Source organism: Stegodyphus dumicola, chromosome 1 (genome assembly GCF_044657685.1).
Source record: "Stegodyphus dumicola isolate Sdum_Otavi_A_Nest chromosome 1, ASM4465768v1".
Classification (NCBI taxonomy): Eukaryota; Metazoa; Arthropoda; class Arachnida; order Araneae; family Eresidae; genus Stegodyphus; species Stegodyphus dumicola.
In genome coordinates, this window is record NC_140768.1 from 157848878 (window position 1) to 157869672 (window position 20795).

The 20795-nt window shown below is 32.2% G+C and overlaps 1 protein-coding gene and 1 long non-coding RNA gene across 2 annotated transcripts; one reads left to right on the forward strand and one right to left on the reverse strand.

Moving 5' to 3' along the window:
* Positions 1-10353: 10353 nt before the first annotated feature.
* On the reverse strand, positions 10354-16582 carry LOC118205819 (uncharacterized). The gene is made up of 3 exons (XR_004761057.2): positions 16418-16582; positions 16266-16324; positions 10354-15905 (listed from the first exon to the last, which is right to left on the reverse strand). It is a non-coding gene; the product is annotated as an uncharacterized LOC118205819 (long non-coding RNA).
* Positions 16583-16597: 15 nt separating this feature from the next.
* On the forward strand, positions 16598-19115 carry LOC118205818 (uncharacterized). Its single transcript, XM_035378103.2, has one exon. It carries the CDS (start codon positions 16941-16943, stop codon positions 18222-18224), a length of 1284 nt encoding a protein of 427 aa, XP_035233994.1. The 5' UTR covers positions 16598-16940; the 3' UTR covers positions 18225-19115.
* Positions 19116-20795: the final 1680 nt, after the last annotated feature.

Consider the following 20795-nt stretch of genomic DNA (forward strand, 5'->3'; position numbering starts at 1 on the left):
CGACGCATGCGCAGAAAGTTTCTAGTTTTGAGGTTCGGATTATGGGTGTCCGAATTAACGACTTTTGACTGTAATTGCCAGTTTTCAGAAGTTATAATTCAGTGTAGTGTAATATTTATTTTATCTTTCACATTAAAACTTCAAAAATAATGAGCATCCTTTTTTATATCTTTATTTAATTTTGATTTTTATAATAATTAAGAGATAGAAGTCTTCAAAGGAATATAACTGCAATTTGTTTTAAAATTTATTAAGTTCTATAAAGAAGGCAATACAAGAACATGTCATGTATGCTTAAGAATTTTGGTCCTTGTTCAGTAGCAAGAGGTTTAAAAAAGGAAGAGAACGTTCTGACTGGCTTCCCAATGTAATCTATATATCTTCAAGATTTTACCATCAAGTAACTTTCTGAATTCTAAAAATTATGTCACCTGTACTTCACCAGGTGACTAGTCCTGTGTTTTAGACACCATACACTGACAATACTGAAAGAGAATTGTCATTTCATTAAGCTCCGGACTTTGAATTAACAATTTATTTTATTAATTTGATCTGAAGTGTATGAAATCGGGAAAATTTATCTTATATTAAAATAAAAAAAGAAAAACAATATTTTTATTTGCATGCATAAAAGACCTGGGCAGTTTGGAAACATACACTAAAGTTTCAGCATTTTCCTAAAATATGATTAAGTAAAAATAACCTCGACTTGACAATATCCTGATTTAATGAAAAATTTCATGAATTATGTCACACTTTGATTACTATTAATTGTTTGAAATGATATTTTTGCATCCTTAATTGACAAACTTAATGACTATATCACAGGGAATTAAAAAAAAAAAAATTACTGAACTTATTTCAATGAACTTTTCATTAAGTCACTCGTGGGCAAAATTAAGAGAATTTGCAAATTATGTTTATTTTTAAGAAAGGTTTTGAATCTGAGGTACTAATTATGCCGCCAAAGAATTATGCAAATATTCAGAGTCGAATACGTAATCGTACATGTGCGTATCTGCGGAGCTATGATCATGAAAAGAATGTCAGCGCACGAGGGGTTTTCAACAATTCATTACAATACTGGATATTATTCTGCATTGTGATTGCACCTGTATATATTTGTGTATATTTGATATCTCCTTTTTTAATATCTAAATTATATTACACCTTATTTGTATTCTTATTTCATCGCCCCTTTGCTGTGTATATCAGAGACTTCGAGGATTTTTTCATCCCTCCATTTCATGTGTTCTATAACCACTAGTTGGCACCACTTTACAGTAAATCACCTATCTACATGTTGGAAAATTTTTTATCACCAGTTCGGACTAGCGTCCACTTCTGCGATGGAATCAAAGAGTTAAATGCAATGGTAGCCACAGTAATTTGCTATAGAGTTCTGCCGATTACGGTGTGTATGTATAAAGCCAATGGCCTAGAAGAGTTCTCCCAGATTCGGGTAAAAGCCAGTTAGTTACATGTCTGTTTCAAAGCCACGCTCGGCGATTAACGGTAGATTGTCGCCAGATCAATCAGAAGCGGAGGTAGTTAAAGAGCTCAATGTGACACCCAGTGTCGTCAGCAATTTATGGAAACAGTTTCAGGACTTTGAAAAGTTCGACCAAGATCCACAACCAAGGTCCAAAGCCGACCAAAATCCACAACGACGATTGAAGCTCACTATTTGCCTCTTTCAGCGCTGCGACACAGAACTGCTACAGATTCACAACTCTCACCTGAGCTATATGCTGCCGCTGAAATCCGAGTTTCACGGTTTACAGTTGTCTGAAGGCTTCATGAGATAGGGCTGTATGCCAAAAGACCTGCTATTTGCGTTCCGCTCACTTCAATACACAGACTTCAGTGCGTGCTTTTTATACGAGCCGAGATATGCCTGGCCATTGATTCTTATTGTGTCTGCATCTGGAAAGAGCCTGGAACACGATACCAATTCCTCCCCTCATCATGGGAAAGGATCATTACGGTGGTGGAGGTGTAATAGTTGGGTAGGTATTATGCTGAACGGCCCCACACCCCCTTCATGTGTTTGACAAAGGCTTTCTGATTTCTATGAGTTATAGAGAGGCAATCTTAGATCGTATGTTTCAGGAGCGCAGTTGGTCCGGTGTTCCTGTTAATGGATGACAAAGCTCGTCCACATAAGGCTCAGCTGGTCAACAGTAACCTGGAAAGTGAGGATATTTGCCACCTAGCTAAACAACGCAACACCTAACTGAAATAATATATCCCTATAAAGCATGTCTGGGACGCTCTTAAGAGGGCAATTTTCCCCCCTCCAAGAACTATCCTGGAGTTGAAAACTGTCTTGTTGCAGGAATGAGACCGACTGCCATAGGGGCTCTTCATCTGCGTCCTGTCTAGTATGTCGTCACGATACACTGTCTGGCTGTAGAAAAGACCGTACCTCATATTAGATCTTAAAGAGATGTTAATTTATTTTACCGATGTTTATTTAGAGCTTTATAGATAATCATGAGACATAAAATGACTTGGAATGTCACATTCCTTTCTCTGTTATAAATGTATATTCAAAGCGTAATTTTAAAATAATTCATATTCAGCAATTTTAAGTGATTTACAATAAATTTGACAAATGAACTCCTGTGTAAATAAAAAGTTTAAGAAACATTAATGAAGTTCTCCTATATTTATGTCTTTATTCTAAACAACGCAACACCTAACTGAAATAATATATCGTTAGTTTCGCTTTCAGTTTCAGGATAGTTCTAAAAAATTAAGTTATTTCAACTTTTTTAAAAATTAACAGTATTCAGGATCTTACCTGTTTTTGAGGTGATCCTCTCTACTTCTCAAGGTTCCATATGATTTCGATCTCGAGCGAAAGTGATTTTCAGTACCGATATTAGTCTTAGACATATTTTGTTCTTTTCAGAGATGGACGCAACTAGAGAGTTTACTGCATTTTGTTTTATTCCGTCACAAATAAGGTGATGAACGATTTCATCACGTTTGAATATTTGTGAATGATTTCATGTTATGCCCTGTTAATTAAATAAAGGGAAACTTTTTTTTAAATTATTTCATGGGATATTTGAATATGATGCAAATGTTATGCCATTTTTTAATCATATTTAAAGACAATATCCACATTTTTTTTAAAGCTAACTTTTAACAGTTACCGTTATTAATTCTAAGAATCTCTAGAAACTATGCATTTTCGTCTCACAAATATAATAAATAATGTAACTGTTCAATAACAGACTGACAATACTTTTTATGAATTTTAAATAATTCGTACATTTATCAGTTAACTAGATTTTTAAATCGCTATAATTTAAACACATTTTTTTAATATGCTTGCCACTTTTTTCATTTTTGGCATTGAGAACTTGGTATATAACATTATTCGAATTATTGAAAACAGTTTTAAAAAATTATATTTGAGAATGCAGGTCATGATATAAAGAATTATCGCATTTGGCCTTTGCCTGTTCTCATGACTAGCACGTCCAGCTGTCATGAAGACCAAACATTAGCTTATTCTAGCTGATATTTTATGGCAGTTTATGTAGCACCGATGTGCGTAATAAAAAAACTGCCCACTAAATTATTCATAAGTCAAATGAAACAGTTTACAGAGTTCTTTTTAAGCTGTACAGATATTAAACTATGCACCATTAGCTAAAAAATTATTTTATTTTAGTAATTGAGTTTTTACATGCACTTTAACACATTGACTGCCATGTACATCATCGATGATTCAAAGCGGCCTTACTTTTCGGAGCCATGCTCATCGAGTGTGACTCAAATTTTGTATTGTTTAAAGCTGTGTGAGTCATCGGTGCTTCACAAATGGATAAATTTATATGGTTAAAATTATTTTTACATTCAGAAAGTTGTTCGTATTCTTGGTTTCGGCTTCTGGAAGCTTTTTTTCATAGATTATTATCTGATTTTAATATAGATTTTGCTGCAATAAGTAATCATTATTTATGAAGTAAAACAACGAAGTTATAATTAAATGGGATTGTGTTGTTTATTGAAAGAATACAAGACTAGCGATATTTTTTAAGATGTTTACACTTTCACTAAGTTATTTATTTTTGGTTATGTATTATGTTTTATTATTTGTATTGTAATACAGTATTTGTCTAATTTTACCAATTTTTCCTATTGAGATATATAACTCTTGTGTTAATTTACAATGAACTGAAATGTAATAAATTTATTGTTTAAAACCTGTTATCTGTTTACTATTTATTAAATATTCATAAAAATATATTCAAATTAGGTACTGAACTGATTTTTAGGATAAAGGAGACACGAAACCACTAGAATTAAAAAAAATGATCCGACAGACTATTTTACCAGATTTTGCTGTGGCACTGTGGTAAATAAAGATTACACACCCACGTGTTAAATAAAGATTCTTTTTAAGTACCCTAAAAAACTTTGATTTTAGAAAACATCAATTATGTCCGTGAAGTATTAGCAAGTTTGTTATATTTATAATACCGCTGCCATGGCTTGCGAGTCCCCAATGAAATATATCATTATTTCGCTCTTTATTATCCGTTAAAATGGGGGTATCGCCTCAACCAGAGGTTCATTGTAGCCCAAATAAGTCTGTAGAGTTCCAAAAAAAAAAGGTGAATTTGAAGATTTAATAATGTCCTTATTCTTCAGAAACACAATTTGGGTACAGTAAAATTAAATAATCATGTTAGAAAATTAATTTCTTTAAAGTTGCACAGTAAACACCACGTGATGCGAGGTGGCCAATAGTGAGTGAAGGAGTCATAAGACCGCGAACTAAAATTTTCTCTGAAAGCAAAGTCTTTGCTTTAAAACAGTACACAGTACTAAATAAATTCTTGGTTAAATGAAAATAATAAGTAAGAAATATAAGTTGCAATCAAAGTCCATAAGCTTTGTGCATAACGTAAACTGATCTTGATTAATAAAGAGTAATAAGATACGTAAAATAAGTAGAAATAAAAGATATACACTGTACACTACCATTATAATGCATTATGATGTATAGTTCGCGGTCTTTTATCTGTGGGTTCTTTAATGGCTAGGTATTGTGAGTTTTTCAGTTTTTCAAAGAAGTTGTGTGCTGTAGTTAGTATTTGATCATAATCGGGAGAATATTTAAATTCTTATGGATTTGCGCGTTCCGCACAAACCAAGGGGCATTTGTTATGCTACGAAGAATCTTATTAGGTAAGACTTTTTTTTTTTTTTTTAGCGTTCAGTTTATCCGGCAGTTGCCCATGCAGGAACTGCATAGAGTAGAATTGGTCTGATGAGAGTGATATAAAGATTTCTCTTAGTATTCAGATTTAATTTAGATTTCCTTCCAAGCAGGGAATAAAGAGACATAAATGCTGCATTAGCTTTATTGATGGTATACTGGATATGGTCCTTGAAATTTAAAGCTTTGTCGACGTACACTCCTAGGTATTTATATGAGCTTGCTACTGGAACAGGTGAATTATCTATTTTAATATTGGAATCAACTGGAAAATTTTTTCTGTATCTGCGATATAAAACAACCCAACATTTATCTGCGTTAAGTTTAATTTTCCAAATTTCACAGTATTTGTTGATTAGACTAGCTTGCATTTGGAGTTTGTCAAGACCATTTTGTGGATTTCTAGAGCTGGTTAAGATAACTGTATTGTCCGCATATTTATAAATACTTGAGTGTAGTGGTACAGGCATGTCATTTATAAAAATATTAAAATATTTCGGTCCTAAAACAGACTCTTGAGGGACGCCTCGGAAAATCTCTTTCTTGATGAGAGAATTTCTCCACATCTTTACTTAAAACGTGCGACAGTAGAGATAAGAGTAGGTAAGTTTAATGAAGCTATTAGGCAGAAGGAAATTTGACAATTTGTGGAGTAAGCCAAGCATGCCAGACTCGGTCAAATGCCTTCTCAAAATCGAGAAAGCATGCTGCTACACCATTCTTTTTTCTAAATTCTTGGGCGATAAATTCTACCGGGTGGAGTATCTGATGAGTAGTACAGTGTCCCTTTCGGAAACCAAATTGGTTCCTATCAATGCCAATTTGGAAAGTCTTGTACTGATGACACGTTCAAAAACTTTGCAGAGAGCCGGTACCAGGCTGATGGGTCTATAATTTTTGGCATATTTAAGGTCTTTTCCAGGTTTCAAGATGTTAATAATTATTGAATGCTTCCACTGAGAGGGAAAATAGCAGTGACGAATGCATGCGTTGAAAATATTGGTGATAAGTACTATACATCTGTTAGGCAGTGCCTGTAACCTTTCATTTGAGATATTATCAAAGCCTTGGCTTTACGTTTTTTGATAATTTAGAGGCTTTATTATGGCTTTTAATTATGATAGCATTTTCGCCTCCTCTGTTATGGGGTCTATCCTCTCTGATAGCCATGAATTCTGAATCTGTCACAAGCTCGAAGATGTGTTTCATTGATTAACATGACATCAGTGTCATGTTTTTGGAGGTCGGAGTTCGGAGATCATCATTCGTTAAGTGGTGTTCAACCCAAAGGCCTTTACCACTACATGTTTATCCATCCCCTAAAGACCTGTAAAAGTTATTTTTGGAGGTAAGAGATGAGCTGAGGTTGTTGCTTACGGATACCGTTAGCATTGAAGAAATTAATTTTTATAAAGCTTTTGGTAGCTAAAATAAGATTAGGAATATTATGAATCGGCTTAAAATTCATAATCAATATTTGACAGATAATCAAAAACGGCCATGCCGACCTCTAATTTTTCAAATATTCCTTTAGCATTTTTAAATTTTTAGAAGAAATCTTTAATTTGTAACTTTAACCTCTCAAAAAATCCTAATTGGCTAGTTTTTGATCCTTTCGGTTGGTTTTCATCTCTGGATGATTGTTGCCAGGCAGGACTACGTTTAGGGATCTCCTTCGGATTGAGCGTCTGGAATTCGTTTTTGTTGTAATGGAATTGATTCTTCGTCGCTTCTATTTTCTTCAATCTGTTTCTGTATATTAAATGGGTGCTCAGGGCAACCTTTAAAAGAAGAAACGTGATCTGCTCCGCAGAGGGCACAGATTGGAGGTTTATCTTTATCATTTTTTTGTTTGGGAGCAAGTATAGGTCTCGTGAGGTTTTGCACATTTTAAACAGCATGCTTTGTACTTGCGGCGATCCCGTGTATGCCCGTACCGCTGGCATTTATGGCATTGCATGGGGCCAGGGCGAGATTTGTAAGGTTTCCACGAACACGTCGAGTCCTCTTAATTTCTTTATGTCATATATAGCTTTACCTTCTTTATTGCGGGTGCATTCAGCTAAGTATATAACGGTTTTTTGAATGGGTATTTCCATTTCTTTTATTTCAGATTTGATACGTTCAATATCAGCAGTCTTTGGCAGTTTCTCGATGTTCATTTTAAAAGTATAGTAGGGAAGTCCAAGTTTATCTAAAAAATCAGTGAGCATTCTGTAATATTCAGAGTCGTAAACTCTGATAGTAAGAGTTCCACCGGATAAATTTCCGCGGAATTTTTTGATTTGTAACTTTTCTTCAATAGCATCTCTTAATTTGTCCCAGTCGCCTGCAAAGTCGGCTAGGACAGTGGGAGGGTGGATAAAATCACCCTGCTCGTTAGTAGAATCGATATTGTCTTCGAGATTTAATTCCTGGAATTTGTTTTTCTGTGCTGGCTCATTAACCTCTGCGTTTGAAAGAGTGCGTTTATGTGTTATGCGAGGTGTAGTAAAACCTTCTTTATCCGTTATGTTTTTCTTACGCTTAATTTTAGCGTTAGTAGATTCGGTAGATTTATTAGTTTCCATAGTAGCTGGGAGTAATTAGTGGGTTCATCCTCAGTTTGAGTTCAATAACGTACTGGCTTAGTGCTGCGATTTGATTTTTGAGATCATTAAGATAAGCTAATTATTCCTCGGACTGATTGGGAACATCTCTAAGTGAGTAATATTCTGCCTCTAGCTTTTGCATAATAAGCATAAGATTAGATGGACGTAATTCTATAGTATGATTTAAACACCATTCCTCGGTCCTTCTGAAAGGCCTCCTCTCTCTCCATGATTATCTGTTAATCCGTTCACCTAACCAAATGGCTAAGATTGAATGAAAAACATACTTCTGGGACTTAATAGCCCTTCTGTGCTGTTATATTTATTTTGTGCTCCAGAAAAATCTTGTTTACAAGCAGGTTACATTATAACATAAAAATCCACTTGTGTTAAAAATCACTGAACTGTTGTCTCATCGTACGTACCAGGACCACCAGTATGCCTGATTGCGATCAATTTTCCCCCTTCAATCTTCTACGAGATTTTCCTTCTCCTGAATGAACTACTACAAGTGCCACTTCAGCATTACTAGATAGAGCCGAAGGTATCATACGGCCAAAAAAAAAATTACGTTCTGCTCAATTTATTTGCAAAATAAGGTGGAAAGGTGGGAAAGAGCACATGTGGTGTAATTTTCTTTAATTACCATAAAGAAATCACATATAGTGCAGTCAAATTGTCTTTCTACTATGACATTAATGTAAATTATTTTAAGATATGAAGTTTAACATATCGTATGTCTTTAAAAGTTCTTATGCCTTATGTAACTGCCAGCCATTTAAAGATATATACTTGCACTTACAAACATGTTTTGAATAAAACAAATATTCATGGTTTTGTATTTTTAAATTAAAAATATGAGTTTTAACTCCTGAAATTATAAAACCTATGAAATTAATTTTGTAACACTTGCATTCTTTGATTTTATTTCCAAATATCAGTTAATAATAATCAGTAGAATGACTTTTCTTTCACATGTTCTATTATTCATTATTTTGAAAAAAAAAAAAAAAAAAAAAATAGTCTAATCGTTTTTGGTTAAAAAAGATATTCAAAATGTTTTCAAAATGAACTCATATAAGTATTCGAATACTTTGAAGAAACAGTCAATAAAAAAAATTAATTAATAAAATAACGGGACATTCAATACTCATAATGGTTAGATATCTTTTAGCTAAAGTTACACTTTTCACATGCATTTATCTATATTTTTTGAGTAACTGTTGTTCCATTCATACATATTCAATTTGATTTAAGCCTGAAGACTAAATGAAGGAAGAAGTTGTGATAACTTCTGGACAGTTAAAACCACATGTGAACATTTAGGGCTGCATGTTTAGAATCATTATCCTGATAAAACATGAATGTATTTTGCATTCCAATTTTCTTGCAGATGTTTTCAAATTTTCATAATAGTTATATACTGATCTATATAATTTTCCACTATAAATGATACAAGATTCTAGTAAAATTGGCTGCCTTTGGTATCTAGAATACTTGAGAATTCTGTAGCGACTATTCATTGACTTCTAAAAGTTTAAAGCGACAAGTCAAAAGTAGGGTTTAAATATCCTTTTACTTAACTTGAGACCATTTATAGTTGACCAATCCTGGGCTTACATGAAGTCTCCTCTTGGGCTTTAACTTAAGATAGAAAATAAGAAACTAATGCTAACTAACTAAAAACTAGAAAAAGCTGTACAGAAATAACTAACAGAGTTGGCCCTTAATTAAACCTCACTGGCAAATACTAACAGCCAAATAACAATACGGCTGAACGTAGTAAGATTTAGCTTAAAGCAATGACATGGCCAGAAAGGAAGACATGCATTACTATGCTCTTCCATGGAAGTAACTTCCGTAGAAGAAAAAACATTTTGGGAGTTGTAGGTGGGAAACAAAACAAAAAAACAAAAAAAAAAAAAAAAAAAAAAAAAAAAAAAGGAAAGCTGTTTAAAATTAAAAAAAAAAACCCTACAAAGGTAAATTTCCCATTCCAGAAGCAGCGAGAAATATACAAACCATTATGCTTCCAACTTCGTGCTTAACAGTATGCAGAACCATATTTAGACTTAATAAGGTCCTAAGCTATTTGAGATATGGGTCCCTTTATAAGTCTGTTATACAGTATAAAGTTCGTAATCCGGACTCGTCGGGACTTTGGCGATTCCGGATTATAGATCATTATGCAGAAAATATACAATTAAAAATATGAAACCGTAATTTATGGAATAAAGAGCAATTATGATCTAATCCGTATCAAAATTTACAAAAAAAGCTTAATATTTAAAAGCTTACATTTCTTTCAATGAATAGCCACAAAATATAATAACTACTACTGACATATAAATGAATTTTTCTATAAAAAATAAACCTTTATTTATTCCCCCCCTTTTCTTAAACCTCAGGTTCTTAAAATACCATTTGAACTTTACCTACAACCAAGAACTAGCAAGTCTGCTCTAGGAACAGGATTTAAAAATTTAAAAAACCTTGCTCCACAGAACATCCCAGCTGGTTTTTTTTTTTTTTTTTTTCTTGAAATAAAATACCAAGTGTTTTCCTGTGATAAGAGATAACATATCATCATTACAGTCATTAAAATAACTCTGATTTTTTTTTCTATTATGTCATTCACATTTAATGATTTGAGTTCAACTTAATTGCAAAACAAATATTAGATATTTATGCTTCATAAAACAGAACTCTTAGTATCTAAGCCTGAATTTAAACCAAAGTTTTCCTAAAACACATACACTAATGATTTTAAAAATACTGATAATTCTTATATTGATTTAAGAATGTATAAAATGGAAAATTTATTGGAATACTGAATGTATAATTCATTTCAATACATAATTTATCTTCTTTTAATATGTTACATTATTTCAAAAATTCATATATACAGTTTCATTTTTTAAAAGTATGTACTATACTTAAGAAAGATCTCTCAAATGATGTTGAATTTTAATGATGGCTGTTACATTTTTCAGTCAGTTGTACATTCTATCAGAAGCAAAAATGTTTTATTTACTACATTCCACCCTTTTGTAGTTCTTTAAATACTGTATATATATTAATAAAACAATTTGAAGGACCAAAGTCCATAGCTATCCCATAACAGTTAATATGCATGTATGATACAAGCTCTTGATCATCCAAGGTGACCTTGGTGTATATTACTTTGAATAATCAGTCTATCATATAAAAAAAACTGAAATTTATTAATTCTTGAAATTATTCTTAGCATAAAGAGTATCAAAATTTTCTCAGTATCTTGCACAGAAGATCACCCACCCTGTGAAATTCCTAAACAAATATGAAGTCAACTGAATAATAGTACTACAAACTGGACATAAATTTCAGAAGTTTTTCCCCACCAAAATATACTGAGGAATGGGTACTTGCCATTTTATTTACCATGTTCACATTCTAGGCGCCTAAATAAATGTAATGAATTAATAGAAAAATCAAATTAAAATTCAGTTCAAATTTACATGGACTAGATTTTTGAACTATTTGAAATTCAATTCTGTTGTAAAATATATTAACATTTAATTCTTATATTATTTGGCTAATTCCATTTTTTAAATCTTCATATAAAAATTTAGAAATGACTACAGATTAAGACAACTCTGACCAAACGAAAAAGAATTTAAAAATTCTGAAAATCATTAGAGATTGAGGGAATGGAATTTGCCTAATTTAAGTTTAATTAATTAAATACATTCCATTTATTTCTGAGAAACATTTTCCTTTGTTAAGACTAAAAATTAAAAAAAGGAGAGTAGGCAGCAATGAATTGTTCTTCAATATCAAAATGTCCTAATTTCCATACTGGCTTTAATTATCTATTAAATGAAAGTCCACAGGAGACATTCAGATAAATTTCTACAATTACTACACTCAAAAGTCTTTAATCCGGACTCATCGGGACTTCGGCGATTCCGGATTACAGATCATCAATTTAAATCTGGTAAGATGGCATGAAGAAAACATAAAATTAAAAATATGAAAACTTAATTTATGAAAAAAAGAGCAATTATGATCTAAAGGGTATTAAAATATACAATAAAAAATTATTTATTTGTTTACTTTATTAAACATTTCTTTCAAAGCGCATGCGTAAAGAATACATTACGCATAATCGAAATTAGAAAATTGCAATCAGAAAACTATTTGATGTGTATCCGTAATATAATGATGAGAAATTTGATTAAATCATAATAAAAAACTGAGTACATTGAGATGAAATACTACATTTAGTAAGGAATTATAAGCCAAATAAAATAAAAACATCTGCCCTGAATATAAGGATAGTGCTGACAGATCAACTTCCAGTTCATTGTGCGCCGTGATGTTCCTCCTCTCCCCCCCACCCCGCAGAGAGATGTAAAATTGATAAACAGATTTTGGAATGGTTAGAGAAACAAAGGATATGCCTTTATACATTTTTTTGCAGCAATTCCACTTTTTGTTGGATGGACATCAAAACATGCTTTCACTTTGTAGATTCTTCGGCAGCTCCAGAATCAGAAATTCTTTTTGACATAATCTAAAGTTCAAGCTTACTTTTATAAAATTGCTCTAACAGTCCACAAAAAATAATAAGCCGGATCCATATAGAAGATTAAGGAACAACGCAATCTGCAACATTAACTGAAATAGATAATTAGATAATTTTAGCTTAGCTTATACCGTCCGTTATACATTAAACGCGCATGCGCAGAAAGTTTGTAGCTTTGAGGCGCAGATCATTTCGGATTATGGACATCCAGATTAAAGACTTTTGACTGCATTCTTATAATAGAAAAGGGAGGTCACTGTATGCTGCAGAAAAGCTTCTCGAACAGAAAGGTGATGATAAAGAAAAACTAAGTTATTTTATGAACTTGAGCATACTCTCTATAGCCACACTTGGAAATTTTTATTTTGGGGGGAGGGGGGGTTAAAAATCTATTATCACCTGTGCCACTAAAACGAAAGGTAAAGTTCAATAGGAAAATTTTTTACAAATAACAGCAAGTTTAACGAATTAATCAAATGAAAGAAAATCCAGAATGACTTAAAATTTACACACATGCTCAGACATTCATACCCAGAATTTAAAAAAAAAAAATTTTTTTGTTAATAATGAAATTCTGAATTTAGTTTCAGTATTGCATGATAATCAAAACCAACACTTAAATGTCACTAACATATTTAATGAACTTTTGTCATTATGCAGAATGATACTGGCACAGCTACAACACACTGATTTTTACTTGAAAGAAATGCTCAAATTTTTTTAGTATGATTAGTCTTCATACTAAAAAAATGCTGGATAAATAGCTCAACCACCATACTCAAATAAAAACTGCTATTTATTGGAAACTTGCCTTTACTAGAAAATCCACGAGCATAGCCTTTATACTTTAATATCATAAATTACATGAAATAAATAAAACTATTAAAAACTAAATTCCATATTTATTCAAATTGGTAGGACCATCTGCTACTACTTTTTTTATACTAAAAACAAATAATTATTAAATGATACACATGGCTGGAAATTTATGAATACAGCAAATGACATACTCTTTAATAAATTCATTTCACATTTTGTCCAATTGATCGATTTACTAGGAAAAAATTTAAATTATGGACATATCCCATATAATTAGCAGAATTCAGTAGTTAAGGTCAAACATTTCACCAATCTGTTTAAGCCTTGAATTTACCAATAATGATATTATAATTAAGGCCTTTTTAGGAAAAGTTAACTTCTATGCAATCAAATAAAGCATGTTAACCTGCAAAACAAGGCACAGAAGTCAAACTTGAAATCTGAAAAATAGCAAGACTTTTGGGAGATGCTTCGCCAAAAATGGTACAACAGATGCCAAACGGAATATCTCCGCTGGTAACTTTTTACGCTCATCTTCAAAACATATCGCAGCCATTTTTTTATCAGATTGATTGTTTCTTTCCAGTGGCGTAGCTAGGTTTCCAGCACCCGGGGACAACTGAAGAATTTACGCCCTTTTCTATATGTCAAGAATGCAAAACATTCATTAAAAAATTTCGTAGCATTAATTTGGCATCCCCTTGATGCTGCGCCCGGGGACAGATGTCCCCTCTTGCCCCACCCTAGCTACGCCACTGTTTCTTTCAATACTTCAATACTGGCATACAATTACATAGAATTTTTACCAGAAAGTTCAATTTTATGCCCTAATGCCATTCGCGGTATTTAAGTCAATTAGGATGCAATCACACAGCTCAGCGAAGGCGAAAATATAGAAAAGATAAAATCAAGGGTTAAATTCATCAATTCTAATGAGAATGCACTAGCAAAGTAAAGTACTGGGTTTTACATAATTCTTAAGTACGCTTCGTACGAACTGAAATAATACTTGCATTTAAACTTGTATTCCATATTAAAATGTAACTTGAAATTATTGTAGATAATTACTGAATCATTGAGAGAATTAGATTTTTGTAGCGTAGTTTGAGCAAAGAATTATGTAAAATGAGATCACTTGGGTTCATGTGATACGAACCTGCGAATCAGGATGTTGTACCATGAAAGCATAGTAAATTCTTAAATTAATGTTTTTTAAAAAATTTATTCTCTTTTTACAAAACTTTAAACGATATTAAAATGTTTATGCCTTTAAAATAAAAAAAATCTTAGAACCAACATTTTTTTGACAATTTTTATGTGTATTATGTGTTGTCGCCAATAAAGTGCGCTTGGCGAGATTTGCACCGGCGAAACAGAAAAGTACCATACTGATTTATACAGAAATATTTTAATGCCTTTATTTTTTAAATTGCTTCCAAATGAATTCGTTCTTAATTATATCCAAAAATTTAAAGATTAAAATTGCGATTTAAAAGGTCTACCAGACTTTTCGAGAAATGAAATATTTAGCAGAGAATGCACAGCCTATGTTAATTATAATTCTGAAGAGAAATTCTTGCAATTAGAAAAGCCACTACCTTTCAAATTGAAACCTTTTCCCGACTGCGATACTTTAGAAATGAAAAGGCAGATGTTATTTATGTCTGGATAAAAGGTACAGAGTTGAAAACTGCAAGCAAAAAGTAAAACTAGCTTCTATAATTAACAAACATTCGAAAGTAAATTGTTGGGCATTAAAATAACACAAACAAGAACTAATTATCATACTTATTGAAAAAAGGTAGAAAGAGCAAATTCTATATAGACTAAATAAAAATAATATTCACAGGAAAAGTGCACAGCAAAAATGGATGAGAAAAATACACACGTAAGAATAAATTTTCAAACTGATACATATTCAAAAGAACTGCATGACGAACAGCAACAACGAACTAGCTACACACAGAAATGGCATTTTTCTTGAATCATTAAATTTGGCACATAATCAGATAAAATAAAAATTTTCACACGTAAAAGGCAAAATTTTATCCTAGAATATAATAAAAAATTCAGTAATTAAGATCAGAAAATCTTTTACCAATCTGTTAGGCCAAGATCTTACCCGCATTAGTTTTAATGAATATTCTCAACAAATCGCATCTCAATCTGTCAAATAAACTGTGTTAATATGCAAAACAAGATATTAAATAATACAAACAAGAATTGACATATTTATTCAAAAGAGGTATAAAGATGAACAATTTTTACGCTAACTAAGTAAAAACGGTACATTTACTTGAAATTTTCTCAAAAATTTACCAGCACAATAAAAAGAGACATTGAGGGAAAAAAATAAAAAACAAGAATTAATTTTTATATCTACTAAAAAAAAAAAAAAAAAAAAAAAGGCAGAATGAGCAGCAGCAACACAAAACAAAGTAGACAATTAAAAATGGTAATTTTAATGAATTGATCATTAATAATGAAATTCTGGGCATTTACCACATAATCAGAGATAAAGTACAAATTTTCATACATAAACAGCAGATTTTATCCTACAATATGATTCAGTAATTAAGAGCAGGTAATATTTTACCAATTTGCTAGGCCAAGATCTTACCATCATTGGTTCTAATGCATTTTTCAACAAACAGCTTTACACATCTGTCAAATAAACTGCATTAATCTGCAAAACAACACATTAAAAGAATACAACTAATTAACATATTGGCTCAAAAAAAGGCATAACGAAGAGCAACTTCTACACAAATTCAGTAAAAATGGCACATTTACTTGAAATATCCTCAATCAAAAGTTTACTAGTAAAGCTTTTACATGTGTTAGAATTTTCGTGGTTACTTAAAAAAAAATGGAAACAGTAATCTCTACACGACCTAAATGAAAATGGCGCATTTATCTAAAAACACGGTAATCGGCCAGAAATCTACCAGCACATAAAACAGAAAATGAGCATGAAAAAATATACGCATGCAAAAATTACTTTTAATATTTAATAATAAATATAAGATATATAGCAAACACTTACCAGAGAAATAGAAACCTTGGTTATTTGACGAATAACCTGAAATTTGCTATTGCGCACATCTAAAAACAAACAACTTCAAATTAATCAAGCAAAATGTGTAAATTTGGAAAACAAGGTATTAAAAATTTATAGTAGAATTTTAGCATACTTACGGATCAAAAACAGACCACTCTTCAACCTCCTTACAGATTCTTTGCTTCAACCACAGTTCCAGAAATGAGAATGAGCCGATGACGCCAAATTACTTGGCGAGAAAGTTATTAGTAGATCTTCATGCAACCCAGAGAATCTCGTAACTCCTCCCATTTTCCCCCCCTTTTTTCTCGTGAAGATAACCTGTCAACAACGAATTCCGTTAATGTTCGTGTGGAATAAACGATGTACTATGTGAACGTGTTGCAATGACTTAATTATAGATCAATAAATATTAATACGATTAAAACATTAATGCTTGCTATATATATATTTGTATTTCCATCTAAGCAGGTACAAATTATGCATGTTCATGAATTGCAAACCAAATTAGAAACAATCTGTATCTGTGTGTGATATTTAGCAGTGTTTTACTAAAAAAAAGGGGGAGGGGTGGTATTCTACACAGTAAGTTAGTATGCTTTGTTAAAAAAAAGTCTTGGCATATTAGCTGTTTAATCAAAAACTATTAAGTATATAACTATGCAAGCAGAATTTGTAGAAGAGCAAAAATATTTGAATAATATATATAGTGAGTCACGTTCATACCAACACGACTTAAAGAAAAGTATGTACACTTGCCAAAGTGGCAGACCACATATCTGTCATACCTGTTGCAAATCATTTTCACATGAAGAAAACTTGAAGAAACATATTTGTATTCAAACTGCCAAGAAGCTGTATGATTGTGATTTATGTTTTAAGTCTTTTGAATGTGAGGATGCTTTAATGCAACATATGCACATTCATCCTGATGAGAAGCCACATAAATGTGATATTTGTTGCAAGACATTTGCATGCAAATATGACTTAACAAAGCATAAGCATATCCACACCAATGAGAAACCATATTTATGTAATGTATGTAGTAAGTCATTTTCACAGAAGCATAATTTGAATGCACATGTGCACATTCACACAGGTGAGAAACCACATGAATGTGATGTTTGTTGGAAGTCATTTGCTCACAAATTTGCTTTAATGCAGCACATGCAGATCCACACAGGCAAGACACTACCTGAATGTGAAGTTTGTTCCAAATCATTTGCGTACAAAGGTAATTTATTAAAACATATGCGTGTGCACACAGGTGAGAAGTTATATGAGTGTGATATATGTTACAAGTCATTTGCCTATAAAGGTGACCTAAAAAGACATATACTTATTCACAAAGGTGTAAAGCCACATGAATGCAATATATGTCGAAAATCGTATATATGCATGGGTTATTTAAAGGATCATATGCTCACCCACACTAATGAAAAACGACATAAGTGTGATGTATGTTCTGAATCATTTGCACGTAAAGGTAACTTATACAGACATATGCGTATCCACACTGGTGAGAAACCACATGTATGTGAAGTCTGTAGCAAGTCATTTTCATGTAAAGGTCACTTAAATATGCATATGTGTATCCATACAGGTGAAAAGCCACACGAGTGTGGTGTATGCAAGAAGACATTTGCTCGCAAAGCTCACTTAAGCCTACATATGTGTACCCATACAGGTGAAAAACCATATGAATGTGATATGTGTTGTAAGTCATTTGCATGCAGGTCTGACTTAAACAAACATACACGTACTCACACAGGTGAAAAACCATATAAATGTGAAATATGCTGCAAATCATTTGCTCAGAAAGGTAGCTTAAATTCACATACGCATATTCACACTAGTGGGAAATCGCGGTATTTACGTATTCTCTCACCGACCATGAGAGTTGGTGGAGATCCGACTGCACCAACAATTCCGGTGAAAGTTTGAATGAATATATTGCTCTTTATTTAATTAGATAATCAGTAAAATCATGTTACGAATATGGTGTATAAAGGCTTAAATAACTACAAGCTCAAGCTTTGAGATTATCTGGCTAAGAAATTGAAAACTGCCACAATTATTACTTTACTGTGCTTTTATAATATACCTTTAGTTGAGACATTATATTATAATGTTTCCTTAGTACATGCTAGCATATGAATATATTGAGATATAAAAGCTGTTGAATTTCACACGTCTAAAATATGTACTTACTTGTTAGTGGAGCCCCCTTGGCACAGTTTGGCATTTTTATTCAGAAGAAAAATAAATGATGGCATAATTGCAGATTATTCTTTATACATGCTAATTAATACATTCATATTTTATATTTAACTTGAAAATCAATCATTAAAGCTACTTGATACAGGTTTGTATATCTTTTGTTCTAGTGAAATTGTGTGGTGATCTATTTAAGAATGCATTTGTAAAGATTTTTCCTGTTGAGTGATTTTGGGGGTAAATACTGTGCACGTGCAGAAATTTTATTCTAGTTTCTTCCATTATAGATAAAATGCCACAAGTTTAAGAAATTCAGTTTAAGAAATATTTTCATGACTTTTCATTTTCTTGGAATAAAACAGCAACAATGTCCATGAAAATGGTCATTTTTCTTGTTAAAATTGAGGAATCATCTGAAAATTAAATGCATGGTTACCAGAGTTTAAATCGTCTGGAAAATTTGGCAACTTCTACTAAGGTAGCTGCAGTAATACATGAGTGCAGTAAAATGTTATTCATGGTAATTCATAAAAAATATATGTTTATTTGATCCAAGTCAAGAAAATTCTGTAATATTTATAATTACAAGATTATGTTGTAAATATATGTGTGGATCTACATGCTTCTTCTTCTTCATAAGTTCCACAGCCTGTTATATAGACCAAGGTTGTCTCTCCAAGTTTCTTCCACCTCACCCCATTAAGCGCAATAGTCCTCCATCGGTTAACTCCGGTTAACCTTAAATTTTTGTCGACATCATCTAGCCATCTCTAGTGGGTGGTCTGCCTTTTTATCTTACTCCCTCAATTCTAGTAAAGATTATCTTATTGATTGGAAATGCATCATCATATCTAACAGGGTTCGTAGCAGTTCTTACAAGTGCTTATAAGTCCTTATATTTGAAAAAAATATAAAAGCCCTTATAGGTGCTTGCTTTTTCTTTAAAGCCCTTATTATTATTTTTTTTTTCTTTTTAGTGCTTAATTTTGCTTTTAGGTTTTTTTTTTAAATGAGCGCACATTTTTTCCCGTACCAAAGCTGAAACTAAAACAACTTTTCTCATATGGTGAATCATACTCCCAGAAATAGCTTTTTCTCTTTCTCTGCATTAACTAACCTTTGGTGCGCGCAAGAGTACAGACAGGTGCACGGCGTTCTATTGGTCAAAGAATTACGAAAGCGGTAGAAAATTCTGATACACTCGGTATTCTTTTCCTCCCACCCAAATGCTACACACGTTTGAATTTCTATGAAGATTTTAATAATTTGCATTCTCGTTCTACGTGTTCAGTTCATATTCACATTTATTATGATTGTTATGCTTATATTATGAGCATATATATGAATATTTATAACAATATAGTTGCAATAACTGCTGAAGTATAGATAAACTTCCAAAAATGGGTGTGTTTTAACACAGATTAGCTTTCTAAGGAATAATATTCGGAATGGCTTTGGTAAAGGGAGAGTAATCGAATAGTCAAAATAATTTGGTTGTTTTTGCTAATACATTGTACAGTACGGAGGTTCTTCCCTTTCTCCGCAAAATCTCAAATATTGAAACATATTCACATTTATTATGATTGTTATGCTTATATTATGAGCATATATATGAATATTTATAATAATATAGTTGCAGTAACTGCTGAAGTATAGATAAACTTCCAAAAATGGGTAAGTGTGTTTTAACACAGATTAGCTTTCTAAGGAATAATATTCGGAATGGCTTTCGTAAAGGGAGAGTAATCGAATAGTCAAAATAATTTTGTTTTTTTGCCAATACATTGTACAGTACGGAGGTTCTTCCCTTTCTCCGCAAAATCTCAAATATTGAAACCGTTACAGTTTGCTGCAAAACAAGAAACGTACTTTTTTTGGGTCACTCTCCAATCTGGATTGAATAGGACTAGAAGTTCTGCAGTCTGCCAACCCATGCAAAGAATGATTTTGTTCCAGAAATTTAATGCATTCTGTTCAAAATTAGAACGAAAAACACCCTAGATTTCTTTTCCTTTATTTAGTTCTTCATTCTCTGAATACCGGCAGCTGTTGATTCCGATTGCATAATATAACGTACTGAAGAATTACAGCCTGCGTATTGCGCAATAACGTTTGCGATATTTTGCACAGATAATTAATTTTGGTGTTCAGTCTGAGATTTGTTTATGAACACTTGAAAGAGTTGTACTGTGCTTGCTAAGCAAAATATATTTCAGCTCTGTTGGTCTGTTTTTATATGATGCACATATAAAAATGTCAAAATTTGTTTACCCGAAAAATCTAAAGAACGGCTACAAT

Coding starts and splice junctions, on each gene's coding strand:
- LOC118205818 (XM_035378103.2), top strand. CDS start 16,941: ATGCAAGCAGAATTTGTAGAAGAGCAAAAATATTTGAATAATATATAT.